Source organism: Staurois parvus, unplaced genomic scaffold (assembly GCF_062004578.1).
Source record: "Staurois parvus isolate SC_StPar_1 unplaced genomic scaffold, SC_StPar_1.0 ptg000445l, whole genome shotgun sequence".
Taxonomy (NCBI): domain Eukaryota; kingdom Metazoa; phylum Chordata; class Amphibia; order Anura; family Ranidae; genus Staurois; species Staurois parvus.
The window spans coordinates 6356978-6378777 of NW_028318241.1; the positions used below are offsets into that span (position 1 = coordinate 6356978).

The 21800-nt window shown below is 41.4% G+C and overlaps 1 protein-coding gene across 1 annotated transcript in view; it reads right to left on the reverse strand.

Moving 5' to 3' along the window:
* Positions 1-1957: 1957 nt before the first annotated feature.
* The window catches only part of DDX4 (DEAD-box helicase 4), a 63230-nt gene continuing 43387 nt past the window's right edge, over positions 1958-21800 (reverse strand). Inside the window, exons 13-17 of the mRNA XM_089688041.1 lie at positions 18549-18694; positions 18093-18192; positions 16714-16990; positions 15282-15389; positions 1958-2255 (exon numbers count right to left, since the gene is read on the reverse strand). Of these exons, the coding sequence (XP_089544167.1) occupies positions 2178-2255; positions 15282-15389; positions 16714-16990; positions 18093-18192; positions 18549-18694 (709 nt within the window). The 3' untranslated portion in view covers positions 1958-2177. The remainder of the gene's footprint in view (positions 2256-15281; positions 15390-16713; positions 16991-18092; positions 18193-18548; positions 18695-21800) is intronic.

Here is a 21800-nt window from a genome sequence, read left to right on the forward strand (position 1 = left end):
ACAGGCTTTATTAATTATTTTACTGCTCTGACTGCAATGCAGAAGAGTAAATAGCCAGCACGTGACATGAACAAGTATTCCTTGTTAAGGGTTCGAGCAGTCAAGACAGGCAACTGTACATTACAGGCCCTAAAGCTGAACTGCAGGTAAAATGGCCAAATGCCAACATGAAATACATATAATGTGACTGTTTTCTGTTCCTTAGGGATTTGTGACTGTTTTCTGTTCCTTAGGGATTTGTATTGTGTCCATCCAGTCCTCAGATCCACACCGCTTTACCACACAGCACAGCTCTAAATGGCACAATAGGAGATCCTATTTTCGCTGCTGAATTTCAGTAACATTAAAGCAGCCCATAGAATAGCCAGTTTTTCCCTCATCCAGCAGGTTAAATGGAAAAAAGGACACAATTTCCACATCCACACACTATGTAAATGGAAGATTTTTCCCTGATCTACATTTTGTTATATTTTTATTAAAAAAAATTTCTACTTTCCACAAACATAAAATAAAAAGGTGCAGCGCTATAAAGAAGACAAATAACGTTCACGAGTATGCCAATAAAAATGATAGTCCGTTAAGATCTGGGTGCACATAAGCTGTGGATTCTTCAATCAGTGCTCCAATAAACGTATGGAAGAATTACGCACTCAGCAGATGCGTAAAGTAAATACACATTAAATATCACTGCGGAGATCTCGCCTAGGTGTTGGATAGGGTCCAAATCCTGGGCAGTCCTCCTAAGTATGGTGGTGTTTTTCAGGAGCTCACAGATGGGAATATGGTCCAGCTGGCCAGAGATCCCTTAAAGGGATGGATGGGTTGTAGAAGCCTGGTTAAGGGACTCCCCTCCCTGGATACTGTGATGGCTGGATCATGGAGGGCTCTGGAAATAAATCGATCCATGCAGGAGACCATAGAAAAAGCCCATAGTGTAGTAGGTAAATTATCTTAATTTATTAATTAAAATGTATTAAGGGTAATAACAAAGCTCCCATAAACGTAGAGTATGCAGCAGGGTAAGTAATTCAAATACAGCAGTGAATATATCCAAATAAAGCAGAGTGAGCAGCAGTAAGCGTGTAATGGACTGACCATCCAGTAACTAAGATGGCCGTCGGGCCTCCACATGGCACCGGCGGCATAATTCATCCATACGTTATTGGAACACTGATTGAAGAATCCACAGCTTATGTGCACCCAAATCTTGACTATCATTTTATTGGCATAATCATGAACGTTATTTGTCTTTTTTTATAGCGCTGCACCTTATTTTATGTCTTTGAAGGTTTTTATTATTGGGGTTGCCTTTGGTGTTCTAGCTGCTTTTATAGAGAGCACTCTTTTATTATTTTCACAAACATACACGACCAAATATTGTCTTTTAACACTACACACACAAAAAAAAAAAAAAGAAGAAGAAGAGTATTTTGACAATGCAGAGACTTCCCTGACATCAGTATACGCTGATCAGTGCTGCAATCCATATCCTGCAACTTTGATCGCGCAGGGAAAATCTGATGAGGTGGTTGTACAGAATTTGATTGGCATTTCGACTGCTGCTAACCTACTCATACAAGAATTTAAATTTGGCTGGTCCCTGCTGAACTGGCCAAATTTTAATCCATGTATAGCCAGCTTTACAACTCTCCTTCCAACCCTTTGCCTGGGCAATGAAAGCAGAAGCATTTGGCACATTAGGTAGGTTACTTACACAGCTTGCAAAAAAACCCCAAAACAAAGTAAAAAAAAAAACACCACACACTGAAGGATGGATTAACACAGACCTACATTGTTTCTCATATCTGCCTGGAACTGAGCTTCAAGTACAGATGGAAAACAGTCACATTTTAAATTGTTTTGCATGTCTGTATATTATTTTTATTATATAAACCATACACATTAAAAATGCATGTTGTCCTCAGTTCAGAGAGCAGAAGAAATGTACCAGAAAACATGGATTTAACTTTTTATTTTGTGCTCAAAGAAAACTGTTTAACTGGTTGCTAGAGCACCACAAAACGTAAATTCGAGTTTCATGATACAAACTTTCTAGCCACAAACACAAGACACAAACCGAACAAATGCTTTTAATTCTAAATGGTCAACATGTGGTTCTCAAAGAACAAAGTACGCAACAGCTGAAGTGCCTATACACAGTTTCACAAGTTTAACAATTATCCCCAGTCCTCCTCTTCTGCCTGAGCCACAGCAGGGGAAAATCCCGTGCTGTAATCTTCTCTGGAGTTTACCCTCTGCAATAAAAAGAGAGCAAATGTTAAGTACACAAGAAACTTATGATTAAAACTTCCATTCTTTCAAACTAAAACAAGTTACCTGTAAAGCACAGCAAAAAAAAAAAAAAAGTCCAAAAAAAGAAAAGCCTGTTTCTCTCAGGAGTCTAGTGAGGGACACATGAAATCTTTTACCTTCAGGTGTACTGCCGCACACAGGATGATTGGACACTAGCAAATTAAACAGTATGACAGTCCAGTACAACCCCTCCTTTGAATTTGACTTACCCGTAAATTCAATTCAATATCTTATATTACAATACAAGACACAGGCTTGATATTCAAATACCCTGGGTTAGAGACTAGTACCCTCAAGTGACTGGACAATTGCAAAGTTTTTGAGGACATCCTGTGGGTGGGTATCCCCCCCACCCCCACCCTTTAGCCTTAATCCACTGTGGATTTTTTTTTTTTTTTAAATTAAAAGCAAGCCATTTTGAATAACAGGATCAAATGGATGGTGGGTGTCCCATCCTCCAACATAAAACTCTACAGTACAGGACAAAGGTTTGATATTTATAGACCCTGGGATGTCCCCAAGCAATAGGAAGGGTGGGCAACAAGGTAAACAACTATGCCCCACAACAACAAGGGTCAATAGACCCAACAAGTGTGCTGAGGCTGGGACCTTGCAGCTGAAAGCTGCATCCATAGATGTTTGGATGTTCACCTGGTAGTGCTTTAAAAAGGTATAACGCAAAAGACCAGTTTGTGGACAAGAGGCGCTTGGTGCCAGAATGCCCAAGAGACCCTTATAAATCTGGTGGAGTTGGCATGTAATGGAGGGGATACTTCAATCCTTTAGGTTGTAAAATCTTGAGATGAATTGTCTAAATTCATCTTTGATAGGTGATATAGCTGTTAAAGTACACTGATGGTTTTAACAACCAGACGGTAAAAATCAATCTCATTTGGATGCTTTGTTTTACCCACCAAGAAGGCTACCTTGCAGGAGAGAACATCCAAAAGGGTGTTCCCTGATGGGTTCAAAGAGTGGCTCTTGCAAAGAAAACTAAGTTGAGGTCGCAAGGACTGGGTTTAGGGTATAGGGTCCCGACTGTAGGAAGGCCAAAATGCAAGGCAAGTAATCCCCGAGACTGAAATGCCTGTGTTCACACCAGGAAAAAATTGGCTTGGATACTCCTTGTATAATCCCTTTCTCTAGTTCACTGATGGACACAGCTCTTGTCCATAGGGTTCAGCATTAACAGGAGTAGAACACCAAGTAGAAAAGAACTCGTCACCACCCACGGGTAGTCCCGTCTGGTATATAACCCACTCTCTGCTATAGGCAATCCAGTTCGTAACAAAGCAGTGTCAAAAAGTATAAACTTTTAATATGGGGTGGGTGCTGCATTAATCGAACTCAGTAACAAAAAAATCCCATTTTCTCTTACGTTCATTGATAGACAGCTGTTCCAAATCTTAAGCATAGGGACATCCGAAAGAAGTGCCCTACCAAAGGCGGGGCATAACAAAAAATAGGTGATGCAACCAGGCAGACAAACGTGCCAACCACCCAAACCACCCCTAAAAGGGCAAACACCTTATTAGGCAACAGCAAAACCTTGCAGCCAAAGCAAGCATCCGAAGATGGAAACACATCAACTTTGTAAACATGAGCACAGATGACCAAGAAGCCACCTCGCAAACCTGAGAGGTGCCAGAAAGCCCAAGAGGATCCAATTGCCCCAGGGGAGTGTGTCATAATGGGGACGGGAGGAGCCTGTCCCGTAAAATTGTACACTTGAACAAGTGTCTACTGGATTCACTGGGGAAATTGTGGCACAAGAGGTGGCCAAACCTTTCCTTGGGCCGTCTGAGCATAAAGAGAATATGCCCTCTGGCAAAAGGCCACAGTGTACAGGTACAAACAACCCAGATCACATTTAAGGGTGTAACGTAACCTCCTTAGGATGTGACAGCTGGACAAGGCAGGAAAATGTGATTTAGCTGAAAATTGTACACGACCTTTGGCAGAAAGGAGGGGCACAGATGAAGAACCACCTTATCCTTGTGTAGAAAAATAGGGAGACTTGCAGGAGCAACAGCAACCAAGGCAGCAACTTTTTGAGAAAGTAAGCAGGGGAATAACCCAAATAATCTCCAAAGGGAGGATTCTAGAGAACTGAAGAAAAAAATTATAGTCCCATGGTGGTAAAAACTCATGGAAGGAATGCCAGAAAACAAACCCCTTAAATAAAAAGGTGCAAAGTAGGAAGTGCTTGGCCAAGAGGGAAAAAAAAAAAAAAAAAAAAAAAAAAAAAAAAAAAAAAAAGATGGTGAGGGCAGAAACCTAACCCTTAACACTACTCAAGGCAAGTTTTTGTCCAATGCCCTGTTTAAGAAAGGCCAACACCTGAGCTGATTGCCTTTAGCAATATAGAAAAAACTGAATTAACAGCAACACCGCAACAGATAACCAGAGTTAAAATAGGGTACTGCTCCCATGCAGAGGATGGATCATCACTCAGCAGTTTGAGTGTTTTGCAGTCTTTTGTCAGAGTGAATGCTCACCTGAGCATTTCCACCATTGCTATCAGCAAAGGCATTCCCCTATGGGGAATTCTTGGAGAAAGGTGTGGAAATGGGGTAAGTGTGCTAATTACACAGCAACCTGGTGGTGCCATCCTGTAGCAAAAGTGAAAGAGCAAGTTCCTGTGTACGTTAAAAAAGGATGGCGTCAGAAGTGACTGTAAAATGTGGGGCTTATGGAGACATGCAACAGCTGGTCATCCTTCTGAGGCTAAGCTCTGAGTAGTTGAATTTTAGTGTAAAGTTTGAAAAGTAAATCATTTTCAAACATTCCCAGGTTCCTGACAGTGTTAACATATAAAACGCATACTATTCATACACAGTGTAAAGCAAGCAAAGTGCAGTGCCTTGAAAAAGTAATCATACCCCTTGAAATTTTCCACATTTTGTCATGTACAACCAAAAACAAATGTATCTGGTCCTTGGGCCATTATTCCTCCCTACTGTCAGCAACGGTGGAGCATAGTTCCTGCCCTGACACCTACGATGGGGCACTACTCCTCCCACAGACACAAACGGTGAGGCACTATTCCTCCCATTGTCAACAAGGGCACACTGTTTACTCCCACTGACAAGACTTTCTACTCCAGCTGGCCACAGTCCGGCCCTCCTAAAGTTTGAAGGACAGTTAACTGGCCCTTTGTTTAGAAAGTTTGGAGACCCCTGTAATAGACCAACACAAAGTGGTAGATAACTGAAGTGGAAGGAAAATTATAAATGGTTTTCAACATTTTTTTTAGAAATATGTGAAAAGTGTGGCATGCATTTGTATTCAGCTGCCAAGTCCATACATTGTAGAACCACTTTTCGCTGCAATCACAGCTGCAAGTCTTTTTGGGGATGTGTCTACCAGCTTTTCACATATAGAGTGCCATTTTTCCCCATTCTTTGCAAAATGGCTCAAGCTCACATTTTTGCCCTTCTTTGCAAAATAGCTCAAGCTCTGTCAGATTGGATGGAAAGCATCTAAAAAAAAAATTATTCCAATTGGATTTAGGTCTGGACTTTGACTGGGCCATTCAAACACATGAATATGCTTTGATCTAAACCATTCCATTGTAGCTCTGGCTGTATGTTTAGGGTTGTTGTCCTGCTGTAAGGTGAACCTCTGACCCAGTTTCAAGTCTTCTGCAGACTAACAGGTTTTCTTCTATGATTGCCCTGTATTTGGCTCCATTTTTCCATCAACTGACCAGCTTCCCTGTCCCTGCTGAAGAAAGGCATCCCCACAACAGGACGCAGTCACCACGCTTCACAATGGGAAGGGATGGTGTGTTCAGGAGGATGTGCAGTGTCATTTTCAGCCACACATAGCGTATTGCTTTTAGGCCAAAAAGTTACAATTTTGGTCTCATCTGACTAGAGAACCTTCTTCCACATGTTAGCTGTGTCCTCCAAATGGCTTCAAGCAAACTGCAATTATAACCTAACCCTGATTTAAACGTCTCTACAACTTTATCCCTGATCTTTCTGATGTGTTCCTTGGCTGGCCTTCATGATGCCGATTGTTCACTAATGTTCTCTAACAAACCTCAGAGCTTGACAGAACAGCTGTATTTATACCGAGATTAAAGTACACACTGGTGGACTATTTAGTAATTAGGTGACTTCTGAAGGCAATTGGTTCCACTATATTTTAGTTATCTAGGTATCAGAGTAAAGAGGACTGAATACAAATGCACGCCACACTTTTCAGATAGTTTTAAAACATTTGGAAAACCATTTATCAATTTCCTTCCACTTCACAATAATGTGCCACTTTGTGTAAGTCTATCATGTAAAATCCCAATAAAATACAAGTTTTTTGGTTGCAACATGACAAAATGTGGAAAAATTTAAGGGGTATGAATACTTTTTCAAGGCACTGTAGATATATCTAATGCTTGCTGTGGGACTCCAGTAACTGTCAAAGAATTGGGCTGAAGACTGGGCTAAATACAAAATAAAAACATTGGAACATATAATTGGACATAATGGTTTACTCCCTTTCCCAATTCTCCAATGTAAATGTAATCTATCCCCGCATTATTACTACAGATACCTTCAGGTTTCCCATACCTTCAGTAGCCAATTTCCAGGACAATAAATCTCTCTCATATACTCTGAGTTGGAGACTATCCTTCAATTGCCAAATTTGGAGAAACTCACACTGGAGCTGTACTGATACCTCCTAATGGCAGCTAGCCCAGAATTAACATATCTACAACAGAAATGAAGGGTGGATATCCCTAGCTTTGGATGGTGGTGACAGGGGGAGAAAAGGAAGAGTCCCAAATCTCAGACCAGACTCTGCCAGAGCTAAATTAATACAATTTAAAATTTTGCACCGGGGCTACAGAATTAGCCCCTCACTCCCTTCAACCTGTTGGCTTTGTTCACATCATACTGGGGAATTCTTCCATATATTTTGGTCCTGCCCTGCTATTGTCATTTTGGCAGAAGGTGCTACAAACTATGGGAATTATAACACAAACTACAGTACCCCTTGTCCCAAAATATTGCCTGTTGGGGCTGGTGGGACCCTTAGCTCCCGCAGTGGCTAAACGTACCCTTCTTAATACACGGTTTTGTGCACGTAAGGCAATTACATTGTGCTGGAAGCAAGTCTCTCCTACAACAAATATCTGGAAGTGTTTGGTAACATTTCAATCTGCCTCTATATCAAAACCACCTACGCTAATAGAGGGTGCCACCCGTAAACTTCACAAAATTTGGTCCTGCTGGTTCGAGAACGCCTCCTCCACCATAATGATGGATGATAGGAGGGTTTAGAAATGGTTGCATTTACTTGCTGTGTCTTCTCTTGCTTGTAAAGGGTCCTCTCATTGTCTCTGAATTAAACTGTCTGTTTAAGCCTTGCATGTCCAGTGACTGCCCAGGATGCCCCCCCGGAAGTTTAGTTTTAGCTGGTTTTTGTGTTGCTTCTGTTGGGCCAAGACCTTGTCCCTCTGTGAGCGCTGCCTACTTTTTTCAATAGCAGTATGTTTTCTGTGTTAAACACAATATAAATTTTTTTTTTTTTTTTTTAAAGAATTGGGGTGACTCTTCACCTGTCCAGGTCATCAATGACTATATTAGAGTCTCCAGGCTTTGCCTGTCACTGTGGGCATACCCCCGAAGGGGGTTTCAGGGTCTGCATGCCACAAGGCTAGACCATGGCCCTGTATAGCATCCTGAAGCTAACTACAGACATGGAGTGCCAGGGTGAGCACCCAAGCAGGATTTCCGTGCCAAAACATACACTATATTGCCAAAAGTATTGGGACGCATGCCCTTACACGCAAATTAACTTTAATGGCATCTTAGTCCGTAAAGTTCAATATTGACCTGGGCTACCCTTTACAGCTATAACAGCTTCAACTCATCTGGGAAGGCTGTCCTCAAGGATTAGGAGTGTCTGGGAATATTTTACCATTTTTACAGAAGGGCATATTTGAGGTCGAGCACGGATATTGGATGAGAAGGCCTGGCTTGCAATCTCCGCTCTAATTCATCTCAAAGGTGTTTTATCGGGTTGAGGTCAGGACTCTGTGCAGGCCAGTCACGTTCCTCCACCATCCATGTCTCTATGGAGCTTCCTTTGTGCACTGATGCGCAGTCATGTTGGACCCAAACTGTTCCCACAAAATTGGGAGAATGAAATGGTCTAAAATGTCTTGGTATGCTGATGCCTTAAGAGTTCCCTTCAATGTAACAAAGGGGCCAAGCACAACCCCTGAAGAGCAACCCCACACCATAATCCTTCCTCCACCAAACTTGACACTTGGCACAATGCAGGCAGGCAAGTAACATTCTCTTGGCAACTGCCAAACCCAGGCACGTCCATTGGATTGCCAGACAAAGAAGCGTGATCCTCACTCCAGAGAACATCTTATCTATATTCCCATCACACACATTCCTGGAAATACGGCTAATCAATGGAGGGTGCTGTAGCGACTGCCTATGATGCTTCCAGTCCCAGCTGATAAACGAATATATTTGCCAGCACACCATAGATCTCCAATATGGGCCAAAGAGGTTTTTATTGCAAAAAGATCACATCACAAAAGAAAGTGCATCGTTTCGGAGCTGCACGGGACCCCTTCTTTAGGCAAGTAATGGTTTACTCCAGAGAACATGTCTCCACCGCTCTAGAGTCCAGTGGCGGTGTGCTTTACACCACTGTATCTGACGCTCTGCATTGCACTTGGTGATGTAAGGCTTGGATGCAGCTGCTCTGCTATGGAAATCCATTCCAAGAAGCTCTACGCACTGTTGTGCTAATCTGAAGGTCACATGAAGTTTGGAGGTCTTAAGCTATTGACTCTGCAGACAGTTGGCGACTTCTGCGCACATGGCCTACCACTTTGTGGCGGAGTTGTTGTTCCCAATTGCTTCCACTTTATTATAATACCACTAACAGTTGATTGTGGAAAATTTAGTAGCAAGGAAATGTCACGGATGGACTTATTGCACAGGTGGCAACCTATCATGGTACGCTTGAATTAACTTTTCACAAAAAAGTTTGTAGAAGTCTGCATGGCTAGGTCCTTTATTTCATACACCTGTGGCTATGGAGGTGATTGGAACACCTGAATCTAATGATTCAGATGGGTGTCTCAATACTTTTCACAATATAGTGTACCTTACCGAGGCTGTCTCCCACGTTGGTACAGCTCCCAATGTTTCACCAAAGTTGCACTGATCTGAATGCAGAGTTTTTAATTATTGGAAGACAGTGAGGAGTTTATGTAAGAATCTGAAGTCAAATAAACTAGTGAAGCCAAGAATGATTTCTCCCTAGGGGAAATTAGGTCCATTGCCTTAGGACACTAGAAAGGCATATTAAGGTGAAGTACAAGGCGTTATGTCCTTAGCTTTGCCAGTGTCCAATCCCCTGAAGGTACCAGCATATAACCCCAGGTCTATGATAACTTCAAACCTGTATAATTAGAACAAACTATTTTCTCTCGTCTTTTGAGGTGCACAGGAAGTCTTTAACCTTCAGGACATCCAAAAGCAGGGCAACTGAAGGGTGTACAACTCAAACGCTAATAAGTCATTCATGCATGACCGTACCCAGTCTTATTTTATTGGGCTATTTGACAGAAGCCTCAATGTCCACCTGCTAGAATGTCTGAACAGAAAACTGATCTAGCAGTGCATCCTCACAGGAAAAGGGTGAAACCAAATTCTTGAGACCATTAAAAAAAAAAAAAAAAAAAAAAAAAAAAAAAGGTCTGCCTGAGCCACCAAGAAATGTTGGTGAACCCTTGCAGGATCTGTCAAACTACAAAAAAGGGAACCAGTCTTCCTGAAAGAAGAATGTGCAGAGAAACTCTCAAAGCCAAAACAAGACAATGAAGTGAAATTATTTTGAGGTGAACTGGAGCCAGCCTATAGCGCTAAAGAATGATGTTCTGGTTATGAGGAAAAGCAAGGACTACTTTAGATAATTAGGCAGCTATGGCCTCAACATTATCTCACCCAATGGTAATGCTAGAAAGGGTTCCTTACATAATAAGGCCACTAGTTCAGACACCCCCATTGCAGAGGAGTGGGGTTAAAAGGTGTCTAATGGGTTTAAACTGCAGTTTTTTTTAAAGTAAGGTAACAGATTCAGATCCCATGGAGTCACAGGGAAGTTGCACAGGAGACTCTCTACAAAAGGTCTTACTCAAGGAATGAGAGGGCCAATTGTTTCTAAAACAAGACCGCAACAAGCAGAAGCCTGACCTCTGAAAGTGCTTATAACCAAAACACTGGTCCAGACCAGCTGGTAGGAAGGAGAGGATGCATCTACCAGAGAATCTCCTATGTCCGATGATTGACCATGAAAGTACAGGACTACCTAACAAGGATGAGATGATGTGTGTTTGGATATAAGTTCAAACACACTTGAGCTATCCCACCAGGAAATCATCACTGCAGACCACCAATCATAATTGGCCAAGGCATTCCCTGCCCCACAGCTGCAAGTATATATGTCCCTTGAGTGCATGTAGCTTCAGGAATGCCTTGGCTGCTGATCATTAGGGGTCTGCAGTGACAACTTCCTGGTGGGATAGCTCAGGTGGGTTCGGACTAGTATTCGAACAGGCCTGAGCTCACCCCTACTTTCTAGCTTCTATCATAGAAATTACATTAACAGATGCCCAACATAACTTGAGACAAAGTACAGCAAATAGACGGAAACCTGATGCACCAAAAAGGAACATGAAGATACACTTCCCTGATGTTCACAGAAGTCAGAAAATCTCCCTGGTAAAGAGGGGCAATGACAGACCTCAGATTCAAAGCAGAATGTATGAGGCTGACTGAAAAAGTTATTGCTATAAGATCCAAGATGTGGTGGATGCAACCTTTGAAAACTGTAAATAGATGCGAGTGAACCTGCTGAAACCATCCTGCCATAGGAACAGCTTGTAGATTGGCTTATCCATTAGGTGGAGGAGGATTAGAGATAAACTGAGGAAAAAAATCTTGGAATAAAAACGCTCACTTGTGGCCCCTCAAAATCACCTCACAAGCCCAAGTAACTGGGATGCCAGCTGTGCGTGTCCACAAAAGTTTAGGAAACATCCCCTTCGCACTGTGGAGTAGGGGTGCACCTTCATATAGAAGATAGGCTTGCAAAGTATTTGATATACTGTGAACCCCAGATCTTGTGGGCATACTGGAAACCTAGCTTGGATGGTCTGCAAATGAATGTTGGAAGATGAAGTGTTAAAACAAAACAGACTCTTAACAGCAAGGGATGGATCCTTCCAGTCCATGCCTTAGACTTCATCTGATGAGAAAGACGGGTGCTCTTGTCACAAACAACATCCTTAAAAGGCAGTGAGAGCTGGTCCATCAAAGGCCATACAGAAAAAAATGCTTACTTGCAGATTCTGCAGTCCAGTACTTTATTCAAAGTCCTTATGTATGAACAGAAGACCCATGTGCGAGATGAGATTGAAGACCTCTAGCTCCAACAGAAATTTAAAGCTACAGCTTTTTGCTGTACCCATTCTATAAGCAAAGGATTCACCTCAGCCATTTTGACCAGTCAACTATAGTCAGATAATTTATCACAGCCAAGGGAGGGTGACGAACAAGACTACAAATGGCTTATTTGTGAGGTCTTAACCACTTCCTGTCCACTGAACACATCAAAACGTTCTGGGTTTAAGTGGTTAACAAGGACATGGCTAAAGCTGAAGCCATGTGCCTGGTATCTTTTTACAGCCAGCTATCAGACGTTTAGTAAAAGTGACCAGGGAAGCTCTTCGTCCACCCGATCACTTTTAGTGTAATTAGAAAGGCCAACAATCTGTGCTTGATTAGCTGCAGTGGAGACATTCGGGTTCTAAAAGATCATTGATGTCACCATAAACAGTACTCGTCATCTGCCCAAATCTATCACATAGGGTGCTTGTTGGCACCTTTGTGACGGCAAAAAGTTATAAGAAAAACAAAAATAACCCCCCCCCCCCCCAACCAAAATAAGGGGGGTTGGTGGGGAGGTGGTAAAGACATTTTTTCTTTAAAAAATGGTTTAAATTTTTTAAATTTAAAAGCATTTTTCCCAAACACAAACGTGGAGTAGGTCCCACATGTGTATAGAAATTACAACAGCACCACACTTGTAAGTTACTGCTGCCAACCTCAGAGTGAGAATAAAAATTCACTTTGTTGCCATTTTACAGTGAAAGTCTTGACATGTTTGGTATCTATTCACTTGACTCAACAATCTTTTATATTTTACCAAAAATTGGGTATTGTACCCACCATTTTATTCTCCAGGGCCTCTGCTTACTGAAAATGTATGTTCGCAGGTTCTAAGAAATTTTTTAGAAGAAAAAATGCAAATTGTAGTGTGAAAATTAAAGTGTCCCAGGCAGCAAGTGGTTAAAAACAGTTACGTCCTCCACCGGTATGATAGTTTGTTCAAAGGGGATTCCCAGTGGGGAGGGGACACCATTACAAAAGCCAAGGCTAATAAGCACTTTGGGGAAACAAACAGTTTATCATGGTGTTTTCAAATATTCATGAAAGAGTAAAATAAGCAGGTGCCTTGGTGAACTTTGGAGCTTTAAAAGACCAAAGTCTGGAAACCCCACTGGTAAAAGCAACAGGCTGATCCTTTAATTTCAGAGTAGTGTGCGCCATATCAGTATGAGCCAAAGCAGTTGTTAACCTGTGATTTTGACTGATAAGCTTGCCCCTGAAGAGTTACTGCTCAGACACAACCAAAGCAAAAGAATTAGCAGGGGAAGGTGTGGGAGCATGCTAGGGAGACTCTTGGATCAGAGGGCAACATGACTCTGGGCTACAAGCAGCAGCTACATCGGTAAGAAGGCACCTGAACCTTTATTAGAGTGTGAGCTTTGGGGGTGGGGTGGGGTGGGGTGGGGGGGGGGGGGGGGAGAGAAGAAATTACAGCACGAATGCCTACCTTAAGACTAGAAGAGGACATGTTGTGGCAACAGAACAGTAAGGCTATATAAAGCTAAAAAGGTATGAGGCAAGACCTTTGGTACTGATCAGAAACCAGACAGCTGGTAGCAGATGAGGGTCAGCTGGGCAAAGGTGTACAAAAGTTACTTTAGGCAGTCAGCAAGAATAAACTGAAAACTGAAGTACCACTCCACCCAATGGTCCCTTTCATGGTCAATGAGGTAGTTTTGGTGCTTGGCCCAACCAGAATACTCACAAAGTGAGTCCTCAGAGACAAAGCAAGTGCTGAGGCAATCCTAGCAGCTCTGAATCTGAAATGTGATTTGTGAATAATGTATACAAGAAAAAAGGCTGGAAAGCAACGTACGCAGAACAGCGTGCCTGAAGGTCACTTCCCGGCTACCCACAATGTTCAGTCTATAATGGTTTGGATGTGGCATTCCCAAAGCCAGGCTGAGGATGGCTATGCTAGACAATCAAGGAGACCAAGCACTACCAGCAACGTAGGGAAGAGTATTGAATGATGAGAAAAAAAAAAAATGTGCTCGTGAAAAATAGGTTTGGCTCTGCAGAAAAGGAATCCACCCTCCTAAACACTAGCAAAAATCTAGAGTTGGCCATGCACACAAATAAGATGCATGGAGCAATCCCCCATGCAATCACATTGTATTCTGACAGCAGTGGGATCCGCTGTCAAAATACACTGATCAGTGGCCACAGCTGCTGGCTGAAATTTTTTCCATCATGTCCCTTCAACAGCAGTTGATCAAACAATAGACTTCTGTGGAGCAGGGACTGCTGCACACCATTTAGAATTTGGCCATTCTGTGCTGAAATGGCCAAATTTTGATTAGTGTATGCTAGCTTTGGGCATACTGGTAGGAGGAGGGTTATCTCGAGATAGCCTAGTTTCTTTTGTTAGTGTCCAATCCTTCTGTAGGTGGCAGTATAATCATAACGGTGAAAAACTTTTGTGTCCCCCAATGAACAAAATGGAAATACAGGCTGTTGCAGCAGCCCTCTTTCTGAAAATGAGTTTCCTGGTTACCATGATCACCCTTTGGCCTCAATATTCTATAAACCACAGGGCACCTTAGGGATGCCAGTGCAAACTTGTTCAAGGTCAGTGATTTTAATAAAAATGGTTAAATAGTCAGCATGACAGACATGCAATTAGGATTTTAAGGTACTCTGCAATGGCAGCATTGCACTTAAAAGCATAAAAACATAATTCAATCCAAAACTAAAAATGCAATATATAGCAGCTTCGAAGCAGTAGCCATTTTTTTAAAGCTTTATAATTTTAACAAAAAAATGGGTATTATATTGTGTCTCTTTGCACTAAAATTCATTATACTTTTTCCAGAAAATGCACATTTGATAAACAGTTGCGCATATATCAAGTGACATAAATTGTAACTATCATCTCTTTATGCTACTGGGCTGCTTTAAAAAAAATATAGAATATCCTGGGGTTTAGTTAAAATTAACACTGTCACTCTGGGGGGGGGGGGGGAAGAGCATAAAAAATGCCCATAGTGGCAGATATTGCACATTTATGGGCATTTGCTTTTATAAGGCGATTTTTTCCCCCTAAACATTCCCCTCTGCTCATTTTTCAATGTACACTTGAAAATGCACAGCGGTCCAAAATAGCATGCTGGTGAGGGTTAAAGATTTTGCTGCCTGAAAGCTCCTCTCAAAAACACGTACTTTTGATAGGTTTTTCCCCTAGCCCAAAAATGCTCCTCCACAAATAGAATATAAAAAAAAATAAATTATAAAAAAAGGTAAATGTCTGTATAAGCAGAATTTTTATTGCAGTGTGCATGGATGCTAACTTTACCAAACTAGCTAAAGTTAAAAACTCCAAAATGGCTTTCTAGCCACTTGAATCCCTTTTATACTGTAGAAAAATACCAGCTTTGTGTCGCAACACTAATTTTCCTCATGAAGTGGTAACTATGTTAGCAGGCAAAGTGTTAGTTCATGTTAGGGCCTAGACTTCAGAACCATATTTTCCCTCTTTACCTTTCTGTCATCTGTGGATGCAAACTTATTTGATCGTGGATTATAGGCAGGCGTCCCATGGGCACTGAAGGCAACCTCTTCAAGCCAAGCAGGTACTTCTTGATGTGCCTGTGCAACCGTAAAACACACCATTTAGGAAATCGCTAAGAGGATTATTGATCAATAAAGAGTGTACACTATTACCACTCCATCAGCAATGAATGCTGAAAAAGGTTCCAATGGAGTTCTCTTTGTTTCACATGGAAATGGTCACATAAATGGGTACAAAGAAAAGTGATAAAGGACTCATTCACTGAATGGTCTAAAGTTGTGAATGGTGTGCCCCAAGGTTCTGTCTTGGGGGTCAATGTGGTTTGGTTTGTTATCCCCTTCACGCCTAAGGGTAAAACAAATCTTAGAGCCCAAGTAAAATTTTACAACTTTGACATGTGTTAGTAAAACCGTACATATTACCAAAAACTACTTTGTACATCCTGGTGAATTATACCTTGTTTTTTTCAGGACAAATTGGGCTTTCGTTTTTGGTGGTAATTGGCAATAGATATCTCCTGATTATTTTTTTTTATTATCAAAAGGAAAACTGACCCAAACATTTTTTTATTTTTAATTTAGCTGTGTTTCTTTTTACCATAATCTACTACCAAAGAACAACCCAAAATAAAATTCTCCTGCTATTGATGATTGCAGCAATACCATAAATGTGTGTAATTTGTTGCTTGTACCTGTACTACAGCACAGAAACAATAGTGCGCATTTTGTTTTTTTACCCAACACAAACTGACACCAATTTAAAAAAAAAAAAAAAAAAATCCTGACCTTTGACCCTGACCCAAAATACTAATCCTGGCATTAAACTTAATCAAAACTTGATCTAGGTATTTATTTTTTTATATCTTTCTTTGTACAAAGTTTGTTTTCTTTCTGCAAGGAGAGATACAATGAATCTCTCCTCCATTCAGAGAGAGAAAAAAAAAAACAAGGGAGGCGGCTTCACAGAGACTTATCACTGTGATAACCAACCAGAGGCTATCACAGCTATCATGTGACCCGGAATCGGGAGTCCCGGGTTGTTAGAACCGAACCCGGGGCTCTCAGTGACACCCCGGTCTTTGTGCTTGGAGCGTGCTCCCAGCAGGAAGACAGGTACGAAAATATGCGGCACCACGGAAAAAAGCCCAGTCCTGTGAGGCTGCATATTTGTGTTAAGTCGGTGTAAAGTGGATAATGATATATCGTTTAGAATCAAGAGCTCAATTTCAGTGTTTGCTGATACCAAATTATGTACGGAAATGGCTGTCACAGCATATAGCATCATTACAGGTTGCAGGAAAGAAAACTGCATCATCTATGGCTGGCTTAAGACTGTCAAACAAGGTAAAATTTTACTAGCTTCTTCTGCCCTTATGTTAGTAAAAATCAGTTAAGAACTTACATCAGACAAAACTTTTACAAGTGAACGAGCAATTCTTTGTTCGTCGTCACCTCTTTTATCAAAGAATGAGATTGCTTTTCCTGTATTGCCACAGCGTCCAGTACGTCCAATTCTGTGAACATATTCATCTATATCATCTGGGATATCAAAATTGATGACATAACTAACATTTTCAATATCCAGTCCCCTGGCAGCAACAGATGTGGCTACAATTATGGGACACTGTCCTGTTCTAAACTCCCTTAGGGCTGTCTCTCGCTCCCTTTGTTCTCGGTCACTGGAAATAAAGAAAATATGTTTAAATATTTCTTAAAGAAAATTAAAAAATAGAAGCTGCTTTGCTTCACATACATATTTTTAAAGAGTCAAAAAATCAAGCAAGGCAATCAGTTTGAAAGTGTGCATGAGATATCAAAGTATAACTAAAGGCAAAACATGTTTGCTTTGGACAGAAGTGAGTGAAGCAGAAATAAAAGTCAGGTTTTTATTGTGGTTTGGGCAACCATTAGGGAGAGGTACCCTCTCCTGTCACATTTACTGTTAGGCCTCATGTACACATGAACTCACATAGTCGTTAAATTCTCCTGGCAAAACCGTGTGTAAACGAGATACCGCATTTAGCGCTCGGATGTTTATTCGTTTGTCCAAAATATTTCCAAATGACATGAATAAATGCTCAAGCGCTAAATGCGGCTAGAGCGGCTTTAACCACGTTTAGTGGCCAAAACTTCCTCTCCTGAACGCGGTTATTCTGCATTCAGAAGAGGAACGTTTACCTCTGCTGCTCCTAAACTTTGGTAAAAGCCTACGTGTACACGAACACGTAGGCTTTTATTGAGTTGACTTCAGCGGCTTCGGCAAAAAAAAAAAAAATGCCCAAAGCTCCTAAACTCACATTTAGAAGCAGCAGTGTGCATGAGGCCTTATCCAAAGTCAATGTGCAAAAGAAAAAAAACCCCTCAATTTTGGGTTGTGTCCAGAACAGGAATAGGTTAAATTTTCCAATGGAGACACTAGTTCTGATTACCCAGGTGAAAACTAAGGATTCACCACAAATTCCTGCACAGTGCAATCTCCCCAATGGTACAAAGATGAAAAAAAACCCCAGAGGGTTTATAACCCTCCCTTATTCTAGTCAACATAAGAATAAAAAAATCCTATAGTTCTAGATGCATAGTTTTTTTTTCCATCCTCCCGGTGTTTTAGCTTGCCTGGGAGGGACAGGTGCAATGTCAGTCCCACTGCAGGCAGCACCTGTCCCTCCTAGGCAAGCCAAAATACCAGGAAGGACATACTGCAACTAGACGTTCCTGCGTGCAAGGGGCCTAAAGTTTATGTAATAGTATCCTAGAAAAACCCTCAACATGAAGTACCCTTACCCATGAATGCTGGTTGATGGGACTTTTTCCTGACAGAGACACATAGCAATGAAATCGGCTTTCTTCTTCGTTTTCACAAACACCATTGTGCGTTCACTACCTAAACGAATTAATGTAAACACAAAGAAAGAAGATTGCAATACAAAACATGGACTCCTTACAAAGACCTGACACATATGGACTGGTTTTGTATGACACTGGTTAAGACATTCTAGAGCTCATAAGGGAAAGAGGAGTAGTTAAAATATTATCTTTATGATAGTTGCATCAAGGCTAAAAATTCCTTAGGGAAATCTTCAGCCAAATTGTTTGCATGTTTTAAGAGTGGAGACAGCTTGCACTTTTTGTTTTATGTTTGGCGGAGATTCCACTTTGATAACATACACTGCACATTAGAAATCATATAGGCAATTCTTCGGATAAAAAAAAAACCTTAACTACTGATGTTATTTCTACCTATCTCCTGTAGGATTTCCATCAATTTGTCTTTCTTCCCAAATTCTTCAACTTCGATGATCAGCTGTTCCACATCACTGCAGGCACCACCAACTTGGCCAACCGCAACAAACAAGTAATCTGGCTTCAAAATTTCTCTGGCAAGGCTTGTTTGAGAATAAAAAAAAAGACAAAACAAAAATCAATGGAGACACCACCGACCTCTAAACCTGCAGCTGCTGGGTAACAAAAGTATTACAAACCAAAAAGAACCTTAACTTCACGTGACTATTACAGGTGAGCACAAAAATTATATACACCCTGCAAACAAAGAAAAAGCTACACTGACACAATAGAAATCACGATTTATGAAGCCACGTGTGAACACCTAGAAGCAATTAAGTCCCACCCAAACCAAAGATGGTGTTGAATTATAAATCTACTAGGGTAATCAAACATATCTCCGTAAAAAGTAGCATAAAGATTTCAAGAACCTGCATACAAACATACACCCACATAAGAAATGGGTTTTATCATTATACTTCAGAGTAATCTACTTGGCCAAGTGTCACTAGACAATTATTCACAGAGTGCTGTATTTGTAATCCAAAGTTTGCAAAGTGCTATAAAACTCAAGCCAGGAGGGGAAAAGGGAACCCTGCAGGACCATCTACCCCAGGGAGTACCAGCAGACCACCAATGCCTCCGAGGAAACAGGGACATCAACTTATCAGTCTAGCCAAGGTGGTGGGTAATGCTCCTGAGACAGAACCTCCTGTCAGTCAGGGCAAAACACTGACACGAACTCCGACGTGCTTGTCATGGCCGAGGCAGCGCAAAATTAACGTCTGCAAACATCCGCTGGCCAGATTATCTAGATTATCCAGCCCGTCACCCAGCTAGGCTGTCTGCAGAGAAAAAAAAAAAAAGACGTATGGAACCAAAGGTCCCAGCAGGGAACTAGGTCCTTCTGACACTAGGCAGAAAAAATTGAGCTGCCTATAGCAGAGAGGTGTTTATTACCAGATAGGACAGCCCATAGGTTGTGCTGTGTTTCGCTGCCTAGTGTCCCACTCCTGAAGGTGGCACTATAACTATGGTGAAGATTAAGGAGTTGTGTCGGTCAATGAATGTAAGAGAAATATAGATGGCTACTGCTATCATAGTAGCTGCATGACCGGTTTCCATGTTGAGATTAACCAAAAACTGTTCAGATTCCAAAACACCCAAATATGGCAACCCTTTCCTAGAAGCGAGTCTGCCAAAAGGTATAGTTTGATATAAAATGGGATGAAACACTATTTTACCTGTAAATAGAACATGAAATACAGCAGTAGGCATACGGCAGTTTGTAGTTAAATAAGAAAATGTACAGGTACGTGCACACAAGCAAATTCATCCATGAAGATAAAGCACAATCTGATGAATGGTGAGCCAGTGATGATTTCTTAACCGCCTATAGCATAGTTTCATATAACAGCCTATATTGAGGGGGGGAAAGCACCACGAAATATAGTTCCCGCACAGTTCTCTGGCTCTGCAAATATTGCCAAAAGTGTCCATACAGCCCTGGCCAAAAGTTTTGAAAATTATACAATTTACCTGAAAGGAAACAAGTGCAATCATTGCTTTGCACAAAAAGGGATTCAAAAGGTAAGGATATGGCACCTAATTCATTTAATCGGACCATCAAGAACTTCAAAGGAGAGGCTCAATTGTTGTGAAGAAGGTTTCAAGGTGCCCAAGAAAGTCCAGAAAGTGTCAGAACGGTCTTCTGAAATTGATATGGCTGCGGGATCAGGGAAACACCAGTGCACAGCTTGCTCAGGAATGGCAGCAGGAAGGTGTGAGTGCATCTGCACGCACGGTGAGGCAAAGACTTTTGAAGGATGGCCTGGTATCAAGATGGGCAGCAAAGAAGCCACTTCTCTCCAGGAAAAAACATCAGGGACGGATATTCAGCAAAGGGTACAGGGATTGGACTGCTGAGGAATGGGGGAAAAGTCATTTTCTCTGATGAATCCCCTTTCCAATTGTTTGAAGCATCCGGAAAAAAAACCTTTTCTGGAGAAGAAAGGAAGTGCTACCATCAAGTCCTGTGTCATGCCAACAGTAAAGCATCCTGAGACCATTCATGTGTGGGGTTGCTTCTCAGCCAAGGGAGTGGGCTCACTCACAACTCTGCCTAAGAACACAGCTATGAATAAAGAATGGTACAAAAACATCCTCCGCGAGCAACTTCTCCCAACCATCCAAGAAGTTTGGTGACGAACAATGCCTTTTCCATCATGATAGAGCACCTTGTCATAAGTGATAACTAAGTGGCTTGGGGAGTAAAACATCAAAATTTTGGGCCCATGGCCAGAAAACTCCCTAAACTTTAATCCCATTGAGTACTTGTGTTCGATACTCAGTAGGTGGGTGAACGGCTCCCTAAACCCCCTCCCCCCACACACACATTCTGACAAACTCCCAGCACTGATTATGCAAGAATGGGCTACCATCAGTTAGGATGTGGCCCAGAAGTTGATTGACAGCATGGCAGGGCGAATTGCAGAAAAGGTCAACACTGCAAATATTGAATATTTGAATAAAACGTAATGTAATTGTTAAAAGCCTATGACACTTTTGAAATGCTTGTAATTATATACTTCAGTATACCATAGAAACATCTGACAAATATTTAAGGACACTGAAGCAGCAGACTGTCAAAGTAAACTTGTGGCATTCTCAAAATTTTGGGTCAGGGCTGTACATTAGTCACTTTGCAGTGATATTCAAAATTCTTAATAGGATGAAAAAAGATAACTTGATTGGTTTTTTTTGCGGTTTGGCGCTGCACTACTTAAACTGATAATTGCGGGGTTATGCAATGCTGTACCCAAACAAAATTTATGTCTTTTCACACAAATAGAGCTTTCTTTTGGTGGTATTTAATCATCTGTGCGCTTTTTATTCTTTGCGCTATAAACAAAAAAACCACGAAAAAAAAAATTCTGGGTTTGGGGTGTTGGTGCTATTCTGGCATTCCAGGGCCTCCGAAACTGTGATAGTCAGGAAGTGTAATGAGGAAATAAAGCCCTTTAAAAGTCTGAAGGTGCTTATTGGATTTTGGGGTCTGTGCTTGGCTCGACTGCCAAAACATCTCTCATGTGGTACCCCTATACTCAGAAGAAGTAGCAGAATTTATTTTGGGGAGCAATTCCACATAAACCTAAGGCATGTGTGAGCAATAAATTATTTAAATGAGAATTTTGTGTAAAAATTTGTCAT